General features: G+C 55.0%; 1 protein-coding gene across 1 annotated transcript; it reads right to left on the bottom strand.

The window, feature by feature from the left end:
* Window positions 1-109: 109 nt before the first annotated feature.
* YJU2 (YJU2 splicing factor homolog) lies at window positions 110-5,336 on the bottom strand. The gene is made up of 8 exons (XM_075723632.1): window positions 5,278-5,336; window positions 4,637-4,737; window positions 4,166-4,310; window positions 3,680-3,814; window positions 3,144-3,325; window positions 2,491-2,611; window positions 1,341-1,506; window positions 110-244 (listed from the first exon to the last, which is right to left on the bottom strand). The coding sequence occupies exons 1-8, from the start codon at window positions 5,299-5,301 to the stop codon at window positions 159-161; spliced, it is 960 nt and encodes a 319-aa protein (XP_075579747.1). The 5' UTR covers window positions 5,302-5,336; the 3' UTR covers window positions 110-158.
* Window positions 5,337-11,737: the final 6,401 nt, after the last annotated feature.

Here is an 11,737-nt window from a genome sequence, read left to right on the forward strand (position 1 = left end):
GGGCAGGTGAAGACGCTGGGACTCCAGATGGCCTGGAAACCCCGCTGGGCCCGACAGCCGTGACGCCAGCTCTGCGCTGGGGCTCTGGAGAGCAGCTGCTGCCAGCTGGGAGGGGGGAACAGCCCGCAACCCCTGCTCTGGGCTGGCTCGGTCGCTCATCAGTCACTCACACTGTCCTCGCTGTCCGAATACGCCCCCAACAAGCCGAGAGAGGACGTGGTGCCCGTTGCTGTGGGAAACGAGCCTGGAAGCCAAGCAAGAGAGCAGACGCCATCAGGTAGGACCCTCCCCGTGGCTCAGCGCAACCAGCCGCGCGGAAACACAAGCCTGCCTCGCCGCTCCGGCTGCTTGCAGCTAGAGACAATGCAGCCAGAGCCCGCGCGGCGCCTCGTCCCCCAGCCTGAATCTCGATGAGGACAGCAAGGTTAAATCAGGTGGACAAGGAGACCCCGCACCCCCTTGGCTGGAGCCTCCTGCTTCTGCCTTGCGGCAATGGGAGGATGCAGCAAGGTTGCCCAAGGTCTGCGAAACCCCTTTCTCCCTCTGCAAGCCCCTGGGAGATTTCAGCTGCTGGAAAGGAAGAGAGGAGCCAGCTCAGCTTTGACCATGCGAGCTGCCAGCCACAAGCGCAAGGCAGCATCACAAGCAGGGAGCCCTGAGTCCTCGAAAGACGGGCAGCTCCTCCAGCATAATTTGGCTGAACAGACGCTGCCAGCAGCCAGGAGCAGGTGGCTGGGGAAAGCGTATCAAAAATGGGGCAACTACAAGAGCTGTCCTTCCCCAGGGATCCCCTGAGGGCAGAGGGACTTATTAAGCCAAAGGCTTAGGACCAATCAGCCCAGAAATCAATCAATTCTTCAGCTCCTTCTCCAAATCCTCTGGCTTCCTGGGGCAGTGAACTATGAGGTGCTGGAAAGCCTTTCTGCTTGTTTTCAGCACTTCTTTAAAGCTTCCAAATTCTAACAGTTTGGCAGGTTTTATAATCAGGCCCCAAACCAAAGCAATTTTCTTGCTTTTCCGTTCCTATCTCGCTGTTGTGACGGTTCCCAGCATCGTATCTGCACGCTGAGGCGCTGTTTTGAAACTTCTGGCCCTGACAGTCTGTCTCCAAGGCCTTGGCTTACCACCAAGGGCCAGGAAGGAACTTCTCCATCAGGACATCTCCTGGAAACAGGGACAGCCCCCTGTTCTTACACCATCATGGCTCCATCCGTCCCACAAGAAGGACTTGACCTGAGAGCATTTAGGCTCTGAAGACAGAGCTAAATGCCGCTTGGATGCTGCCAGAGCCCTCCCTGATGGCCCAGCTCAGGCCACCCCATCCCCGTGTGAGCAGTTACCGGTGTCAGCCGTGGTGCCTTGGTTCTCTGTCCCATTAGCCAGGGCAGGACCCGGCTTCTGCTTCCTCACTGTGACCAGCCCAGCCAGCTGGGGCTTGGTGTTCAATTTGCCCACGCTCCGCTCCCAGCTCTCAGTCTTCAGTTTCTTACTCTGGGGCTGAGGGTCCTGCAGAGTAGAGCAGGGCGTTAGGGTGCTCCAGCCTTGGGAGGCAGAGGGATGGGGGAGAAGGAGGGGTGGTAAAAACAGCAGCACAAAGCACAAGAGACGCGAGGATAGCGGCTCAGAGCAACCAAGGGGGGTATTCCCCCCCCCCCCCCCCCAGCAGCGACTGGCACAAGCTAGACAAACAACAGGGATATGGATCTAAATGGCTGCAAAACAGCCCTGGGAGACAAACGTCCTGCTGCCTGTGACTCTTAAATCCGGCCTTACACAGCCACACCCTGGCCCTAGGATGATGAGGTGCCAGCTGCATGCCACAGGGCTGCACAACCTCTGCCAGCCAGGACCGCATGCCTGCAGGTGGTCCAGCCACTGAATCGAACTCCCCCGGGCACGAGGATTAGTGCCGGGCCAGGGAACATCGCTCAGATTAACCCCAGCCCGGCTTAGAGACACGGCAGCTTTGATTCATCCAACCGGACAGAGGTCCCCGCAGACACGGATCGACATGGGAGAGCAGCAGTGCAGGGGCCTGTCTGTGGGGATAATCCCTCCCTTGCAAGACGGGCACTGAAAGCTCTGTTGTTCTGCATGCATGTCTCCAACATGGACACAACAGAACCAAAGGAGAGGCTGTCCCAGGCAGTGGTTTTATTGCTGTAATTTTCAGAGTGCTGAAATTGTGCCTGAAGTATGACTGAGGCATAGGTGAGCCTGTCTTTTCGAGCTGAAAGGGAAGCCATGTCCTGAGCAAGTATGGGGACAGCTCCCTCCCAGCCTCTGTCAGCAGACACGGTCTAAAATCACCACTTGATCCCTGCCTCCTTTCAGCTCAGTGCACAGGGACATGGGCTTTCTAAGCTGCTCATACGTGACAGGCATTAGGGCTCCAGCATCGCAGGGACAGAAGAGACAACGCACAGCCCAGGACAGCAGGTTTGGTCTAGGTGGAAGAGGTGTGGTGGGTGGAAGAGCCCACCTGCTCACCTCCTGCAAGATGTCTGTAGGTTTAATTTTCGCCACGGGCTTCGTGCGTGATTTCACAGGCTCTTCATCAGAGTCGGAGTCTACCAGCAGCCGCCGGTTCTGGGCCTGCTCCAGCATAGCTCTGCAAGGAGAGAGGCCGCGCGCGGAGGGTTAGAGCTGGCTCCGTTCCACCGCTGTGCCGAGCGGTGCCAGCCATGCACCGTGCCTGCACTGTTTGCTGTAAGGGGAGCTGGAATTCAGCAGCAGTGCAATGGGATCCACCTTCTCAGGTGCTTTTTAAGAAGTCATGTTCAAGCAGTGCCCGAATGTTGATAGCACTGAGATCTGCAGCCTCAGCCAGGTGCAGAAACTCTCTCTCCATACAAGGACACTTCTCAGGGGGAGTCAGGCCCCTGCAGCAGCCCAGATCTCCCCACTGGATCGGCCAGCGATACTGAACCCCCTCCACCTCCCTAAACACTCTGCTGGGACAAACTGTCCCCAATCTCCTCACAGCCTGCTCAGGACTACATCCCACCCACAGAACTCTGGTGAACTCGGGCCCCGCAGGCAGGGCCCTCTCTTAAGCACTCTCGGGGTGCTGAGGAAAGGGTGAGAGGCCAGGGCCAGCGTGGCTGATTTCACATGCCCGTGAATGCTTTCAGCCCACTCACTTCATCTCTTGCTCATCCTCCTCTTGCTCCTTGCGCTTCTGCTCCTCCTCGTACTCCTTGTACTGCTTTAGCATGGCCTCAAAGTCCACATTTGCCTGGCGCTGGTTGAGCTCCTTCAGCTCCTGCAGGTTCTCCAGAACTTCCATCTCCAACTTGGAGTCCTTGGTTCGGTTCTCCAGGACCTGGGTGACCAGAGGGAAGCCGGGCTTATGTGAGGTAGCAGAGCCTGCCAACAATCTCAAACACAGCCTCCCCACCCAGTACAGGGCAGGAAGCACTAAGAGGATCATAATCATCCTCATTTTTGGGTCTTAATAAGAGGAAAAACTGGGGCAAGATGCAGCCTGTCACAAGTTCCAGCACAGGAGGAAAGCTCCTGAGGGCAGAGAGTTGGCTCCTGCCTGCCCAGAGCACAGCGATACCCTGGGAGCCTAAAGAACTAAACCAATCGTTACGAAGTCACCTGCTTCACTGGGGAAAGCCAACCAAGGTAGGAGAGAGGTTTGCCTTCTGCAGAGAAGGGCACATTCTTGTACCTTCATGGGATTGTTGAGCTCTTCCTCTTCTCTCTCCTTCTGCATTCTTTTCTCCTCTTCCTCCAAGAGCTTCTCAGCTTGAAAGTTGCGAGTGGCACCATGCTCCATGGTGTAGTCTGTGTTCTCAGGATCTGTCTAAGGAAGAAACAAGACAGCAAAATCATTGTACTGGGGCAATTCTGCTCCAGCCATTCTGTGGCCGCTTCCAGAGCTGCATGCAAACGTTTCTCAATTTCATTCACATCACAGAGCAGACAATCACTCATGGCCTTTTGTTCTGCTCCAGCTGACATACTGCAGCCCATAGATGGGCGAGACATTTCAGGACTACAAGCCATGAAAAGGGAAGATACACCAAAAAGCACAAGCTGCTACTAGGTCTTTGCTGGGACACCCCTTCCCCATGGGGTCAGCACTCAGTCACATCCTCAGACTGCACATCCTCCCCAGAAAGCGAGAGTGCAGAAAATACAGAACATATTTCACCTTGAAAGTGATCTCTGCCAGGCAACGCGTGCACTTGATGTAGAAGCGGAAGATGGGAAGTCCCAGGTACACCTCATTCTGAACAGTCTCCTTACGGGCGTTAAACTTCTTCCCCTTATAGATGTATTCACCACACGTCTTGCATCTAGAAAAGGAGAAAGAAAAGTCCACAACACGTCAAAAAAAGGGCACAAACAGACCAAGAAAAGTCCAAGTGATTTTCAAGCTGTGACAGCCCAGGTTCTGAGCAATGGTTACTTTCTCCTTTGGAAATTCCATGCCTACTCTTCAAAGAACCCCAAAATCACCCACAGCATCTCTTCCCTCTCTCTCACCCCTTTTCTTCTGGTCTGTGTCACCTCTAGCGGCTGCTGGCAGCAGCTCCCCTGCAGCATATGGAGGCAAAACAATTCCCAAGCAAACTCATCTCTTCTACAGCTGCTTCCTTCTGACCAGTAGAGCTCCTCTTACCGCATGTTGAAGGGGGCCATGAGCCGTACCACATACTGTCGGTCCTTTGGGAGTTTGAGCTTTGGGATCTTAGCAGGATCGAAGTCCGGCGGATAATATTTCTACAGAGACAGAGCAGAGACACATGTGTGCTGGGCACAGAGTCACCCAGAAGAGCGTGAACCATGGCAGGCAGGCTTGCAGCTCCCATATCAGCCTAAGGCATCAGCTCCCCACAGCAGGAGCCACTGTGCCCCTACTAACCAGGCATGGTCTCAAGTGCCAAACACCCCATCCGCCACTTCCACCCAGAGCCAGGCAGCCGTGGGGTGCCTGTCTGTCTGTCTGTCTGTACGTCCTCGGCCCCAGGCCCCCCAACCCTTGCACGATTTTAGGGCCTAACCCCATTGCCCCTGCCAGCCCCCTCCAAGTGCTGCCAGGAGCCCCAGCCTGGGGATCCCCACCCCAACCGCCTCCCTCCCAGCCTGGCAGTCCCCTCAGGGACCCCTCTCCGCCTCAGGACCCCGCAGCCGACAGGGGACTCCCCAGCACCCCCGGTCTGAGGACCAACCTCAGCGATCAGGGAACGCTCCCCAGGAGCAGCCCGTCCTGGCGACCCCCACAGGTACCCCCCTGCCGAGGAATCCCCCCCCCCAACTCACGTTCAACACCTTCCGCTCCGACATGGCTGCGACCTCCCCCAGCCACCGGTGCCACCCAGCAGCGGCCCCCCGTACCGCTCCTCACTTCCGGGAAGTAACCCCGCCCTTCCCCGCCGCTCATTGGTGCGCCGAGCCCCGGTCCGGCTGCTCCTCGCCTGTCACTGGCTGCCTCTGCCGTCCGTCAGCGACTGCGCCCACAGACAAGGGCCCGCCGGTGCGCCGGGGCCCGAGAAGGGGGTTCCGCCGGCGCTGCCGCGGCCCCGGGCGCTGCCAGGCCCCGGCGGGTGGCGGTGGCGGCTGGGGCGGGGCGGTGTGGTGTGGTGTGGTGTGGTGTGGTGTGGTGTGGTGTGGTGTGGTGTGGTGTGGTGTGGTGTGGTGTGGTGTGGTGTGGGGTCTGGGGTCTGGGGTCTGGGGTCTGGGGTCTGGGGCGGTGTGGGGGCTGCGAGCCCTGGGAGCTGGAGCTCGGCTTCCGCAGAGCGAAGCGAGGTGTGGGCCCTGGGCAGGCCCTGCGCTCCAGCTACAGAGGTTCATCACGAAATGGGCTAAAAAAGAAGTCTATTTTATGTAAGAAATATTCCCCCAGCTGCAGTATTCCACCTTTGTTCTGTGAGGCGTTTTCTGGTTAGTCTTTGGGGTGGGAAAAAATTAAGTTAATTGTCGCTAATGCAGATATATTAGTGGTTTTGGTGGTGTGGGTAGGTTCAGCGGAAAGCTTTCTGGCGAGTGCTCTGCTGTGCTCCCAAATGCGGGGAAACTCCTCTGCTTCTCTTTACTGTTTTCCCGCTCACATGTACTTTGGTGTTTCTTGCTTAAAACTGAGGATTCAGAGTCCTTCACTTACAGTTTATTGTTTTGGGTTTGTAGCTGCTGGTTTCTTACTTGGGGGTTATATATGTTACCGTATTTTGTAAAAAATGAGCTGTGAGCTGTGAAAATTTCCTGCTGGGCTCTGTTCTGGAGGTCGGCAAGAAGTACAGATGAGTGAAATTGGGTTTTTCCCTCTCAAATACCAGTGCTGAATCCTGTCCCTGAAGGACGAAGCTGGGGGGGCTGGCAGCTCCTTCGTTTCTTGCCACATCAGGAGACCTTGCCGCAAGAGCAGGAGCTGACCCTGCCCTTGAGCCGGTAAATGGCCCAGGTGACACGGGGTGCGTGTGGCATTGAGCCGGGTGATAGACTCGCTGCTGGGTGTTGTGGGTACACGTTAATTATGAACCATTGTTTTATTCATTCAATTCGTGTCCCTGTACCTTTGCGCTCAGTAAAAAGTGCCTCGAAGGGGTGTCCCGGGCAGGGGGTTACCCGCTGTGGGGCTCCCGGAGCACGCTGGGGCTCCTGGGCCCCATGGGGCGGCCCCATGGGACAGCCCCGCGGCCGCTCGCAGGGCAGGCGCTGGCTGCAGCGGGGCCCCTCCAGACCCCCGGCTGCGGGGGCAGACCGGAGCCCCGGGGTGGAATGGCCTCTCCCGGGTGACCTCCCCTGCTGCAGCCCAGAGATGCAGCTGGCTGGGCGCCCATCTCGCCCCGCAGCGCACGCCCGGAGAGGTAGCGCTGTGGCGTGGGGCTCTGCCTGTCCTGCCAGGGGAGCGGTCTGCCGCAGGCTTCCCTTTTCCTCCCTCGTCCCCCCTTGGCTCTCCGAGCTGCCTTTTGCCCCCTGGCCCTCGGGGCCTCCCGAGGCCCATCGCAATGCCTGCCCAGACCCTCCTTGTGCCCCGCCGCCCCCCGGGACCCCTCCGCTTCCCTCACAACCCTCCTCCGTCTTTCTTTGAGTCCCAGAACAATCTTTTTCCTCTCTAGGATGTCTGTGAGTCCCTCTGTACCCTCCTCACGGCACGCCCAGACCTGCTCCTGGCATCCTTCGCGGCCCCTCACAGCCCGCTCTCAGGCTCCCCCGGTGCCCGAGCCCTGCGTGCCCTCTGCCCAGCCTGGGACCTGTTTTGGCCCCTGAGCCCCCCCCGGGCCCCTGCGCTGCACGCGCAGCAGCTGTCCGGAGGCCCCAGGTCGAGTCTGGGATCGTGGGACAGGAGACCGCCAGCTCTGAAGACAGAGAAGGGCCCTCTGGGCACAGCCCTCCGATCTCAGCACACGGTCACTCGGCAAGAACTGGAGATCGCTGCTGAAACGTAGGGGGAGAAAGCAGGGAACCAGCGAGGGCAGCAGCTGGAGCGGAGGAGCGCGCCCGCGAAGCCATCCATGGGGCGAGAGCTCCGATCGCTCCCCGGTCCCTCGGCAGCAGCGCGCTGGGCAGCGCTGGCAGCCGCTCCGGGCGCCGCTGCGGCCCCGAGCCGGGCGCGGCTGCTCCGTGCGGGCGCTGCGCCGTGCACGCAGGCGTCACCCCACGCTTCAGCCTCGCCGCCCGCACAGCGGGCCGAGCCCGGTCGAGGAGGCGCCGGCCCGACGGCGCCGCGGCAGCCGGGGACGGGGCCGCCTCAGGCGGGAGCCGGGGCCGCCGCAGCGCGCACGCGCCCGCCGCAGCGCGCAGGCGCCCGGCGCCGCTGCCGCCCGCCGCCGTCCCGGCGTGCCTGGCGCGCGGCCGGCGGGGCGGGCTCTGCTCACACAAAGGCGCAGCGCTGCGAAAATGGCGGCGACGGCGGCGGTAGCGGCGGCCACGGAAAACGCCGGCGGCAAAATGGAGGAGCCGGCGGCGGCCGCGGCGACGGCGGCGGCTCCGCCACCCCCTAACGGGGCAGGCAGCGCCGGGGATGCGCCCCCCAAGAGGTAGGGCGGCCGCTGCGGGGCCACGTTACCGCCCGGGCCTGCCGCGCCGCATGGGCCTCGCCGCGCCGCGGGCCTGGCCGGGGCCGGGCGGGGGGGGCCGGGGCCGTCGGCGGGGCCGGGGCCGCTGTTCGGCTCCCGCCGCGCCCCGGGGGCCCGGGTGGGGCCTCCCCGCTGCGGCGCGGAGGCTGGCGGGCGCGGAGCCGCCCCGGGAAGGCGCGGCCGGCGGCGAGCGCGGAGCGGGGAAGGAGCCGGTCCCTCGTCGTGGCGCTTCGTGCACCGCGCGGGCCCCGGGGTGCGGTGCCGGCGGCATCTCTGCCTCTCCCACTTGGAAAATATTTTTGCTGGGCCTTAATGGACAACTTAAAGCCTCCCCTAGAGGTATAGGCTGTGCCACCAGCGGTGTGGGCCTTGATGTTCTAAGTTAATTACTTTTTGTCCTGTCAGCGGCAGGTTGTAGTAGTTAAGCTCTTCTCGGGCAGTCATCTCTCATACTGCCGCAGCGTTTGGAGCAAAGCGTGCTCTGTTTCGTGGTTGATGATTTACCTGTGGAGTGGGTTAGGAACACGAGAGACAAATGCGTCGAGAGAGAGCTTGAAGGTGATGGCAGGCACTGAGGGGTGTGTGTCTGATGTCAACAGAACGCTACAGAAATTAACAAAAAAAATCTGTAAAGGTTACAATTCTAGGTCTGTAAATGTGAGAGTTGTAAGCAGAAAAAGCTTGAACTGCTTGTCACTTTCCTATGTTAATGCTAACCTAATTTTGGAAGATTTCACAGTTAGCAAAGCTTTTTAAATACCAAATCTGTGGAATAAAGAACACGTTTTCTTCAGTTAACTTTTGGCCCTAGGCCTTACATGCCATGAAGATAAGAAAACCTGATGTTCTGTGAGTAATGTTTCAGGCTTGAGGTCAGATTTGTTTATCGGCTGTTCTTGAGGTGTGCTGCAGGGTTGTGTGTCAGTCAGGCTGCCGGCTGCTGCAGGCTGTTACGCCTAGGCGTGTTGCGTATCTGTAGTCTGACCCAGAGCTGAGAGATCTGAATAACAGAGGCCGGCTCAATGGTCTGTAGTTAATTGGAGATGATACGGGTATGGTGAGGAGATGGCAGTGCGTCTCAATTTGAAAAACCGCCCTCATCTGCCTCTGCTGCCTGAGCTTGTGGATTGTGTTTGTCACGTGACCCGGCAGGTAGCTTTCCAAGTGTCACTTTTTGGGAAAAAAAGTCCATATCTAATTTTTTTCCAATGGAAAATAGTTAAACTGTGCTTATGGCAACCGAAAAAATACTGACATACGCAACTCTTTCTGTCTTCTTCCTGCCAGGCAGAAACAGGCATGCCTGTTCGGGAGCGGAGGCAGTCCTGATCCCGGAGGGTGGGATCCCAGTGCCACCACGGCATATGATACAGTGACATGTAATAGGTTAGCCAGGGCTTGGGAAGGAACTTCCCATCTTCTTCTCCCCTCCTCATGTTGTGTAGTTGGTACATGGAGGATGTTCATGTCTTAGATTCTGTTTACACCTCGACGCTCGCTCTTGGCAGCTAGCAGAGCCTGCAGCTCTAGGTAAAGTGTAATCAGTAATTTGTCTTGTATGAGCAGACGATTTATTCCTGGAAGCATAAGTAAAGATGTCTACTTTGCTCTGATTTTTTTTTTTTTTTTTTTCCCCCCGGCCCCCATTATATTTGGAGTCTCTCCAGAGGGCTTATCTTTTTATCTAGGTGCAATTCGATTTGTAATATCAAGCTCCATGTGGGAAAGCTAACACATCTGCAGTGATAATGCCAACGTTCATGTGAATGTATTTTCAATGGCTGGGGGGAATGGGGGTCTCCCTATACTGGATTTTGATTCTTAGTGATTTCTGGTACACATATTGGGTCTAGGTGGCATGTTTAAGAAATCTTGCAGAGGAATGTGCATAATAGTTTGTCATTGGAGGGAATAAGAGCTTGCCTTTCAGTTCCTCCTTCTACACACATTACAAACAGCAGAATTTTCCTTTAACCTTCATGAAGCATTTCAGTTCTGTAATGCAAGGAAAAAAAACCAGAACAGATGAAATATCTTCTGAAAGTAACTACTTAAGTGCGTTATTTTCTGTTTATCTTGTGTTAGCCTTGGTGTAAATGGATCACAGTTACTCAGAGTGGTTCCTTACTGGGATGGGCAAAGCTGCTGTGGAAATTTTATCTTGCCCGCCCTTCCAACTTAGGGATACTCGCAGGCAGGCATGGTATATTTTGGAGGTGATGTGGAGCTCATTCGTTCCTGCTGTCTGGAACTCCCTTAAAAGAAGCCCTAAATGCTCAGTTGTTTCCATACTTGGTAACCACACCTTTTAAGCGATCTCTGTGGACCTGGGCCTGCCTGTTCTTGTCCTTTCGATGTGTGAAACCCATGGAGGTGGTCCTGCAAAAGAAAAAAACTTTGCAGTTGAAGTAGTTTCAGTGACATTTCTTTTGACCTGGCTGGATTTTGTTATGCTGAATGTGATAAGGAATATGTTCTAGCCTAATGCTTGTCTTTAACGGCAAGTACTGTGGCTTGTCCGAATTCTTTACAGGTATATCAGAGCTTGAGTTGTTTTTAAGCTGACTTGGGAGCCTTAAATGCAGGATTGCAAAAAAATGTCTGTTTCATACCACATTACTTCGAAGCGTGTTATACAGTAGTTCAACCTGGGGGAATGTAAATAGTTCCAGTTTGAGGAATAACCATGAAAAAAATGGGTGTAGCTTTTAAGACAAGCACTAAATTTTGTGTTATTTTTTCAGCTAAACAGAAGTTAAGGTGTTAGAAAGATTGTCCTATTTTGAATCTATTTTTGGGTTTTTAATTACTTCATTACTCAAGAAGCTTTAAAAAAGTTGAGTGAGGGAAAGTCTAAAAATCTCACTTTTTGGTGAAATAAATGTTGTACATGGAAAAAAAAAAAAAAGCAATCTTCAATTAATAGACCTCTTTTCCAGCATGTTACTTGCATGCAGAACCTATGTCTCTTGACTTGAAGTGATACATGATGGCCATACTTAGAGCCAAATTGTGTTTGCGATTATGACTGTATCCATAAAGTACAGTATACTTCTGTGTGTTTGCTTGTAACATATCCTTGTGGCTGAAAAAGTGTAGGCTGCTGTGTAATAAAAATGGGGAACCCACTCAAATATAAAACTTCATAGACATCTGCATACGTTTTTTTTTTTTTTCCCCTGCGGGCTGTTGTATCTGTTCAGTGATTGAAATAGTTCTAAAGGAACGGACAGTGTTGATGCAGAAGCGTGCTTACATCAGAGCCAGAATTCCTGACATGGCTTGGGCTACACAGGTCTTAAGCTGAGCAAAAGCTCAGTGTATGTACAGATAAGTTTTAGAAACTTTACCAGCTTTTTTGACTTAATGTATTCTTGTGAATTCTTTCTAAAGATGTGCTCCTGCATTTTCTCAACCAGCACAAAATGAACAAGGAGATTAATTGGATTAGTTAAGGAAATCATGTCAGCCTCAGCCTGACACGATTTCGTTCTCCTATTTTTTTAAATACTGTTATTCAGCAGCATTTGTGTCCTGTTAAGATCTGACGGTCATCTAGGTTGGTTGAGAAACAGTCTTAATTTCTAATTTTTTGATTTCTGACCTGTTAGAGCTGGCATTCTGAAATAGAACTATTCAATATGTTGGAATGCACAGAGGCTCTGAGTTCATGTTGTCAAAACCTGTGTTAATTGGAGGAGAAA

This window comes from Pelecanus crispus, chromosome 20 (genome assembly GCF_030463565.1).
Source record: "Pelecanus crispus isolate bPelCri1 chromosome 20, bPelCri1.pri, whole genome shotgun sequence".
Taxonomy (NCBI): Eukaryota; Metazoa; Chordata; class Aves; order Pelecaniformes; family Pelecanidae; genus Pelecanus; species Pelecanus crispus.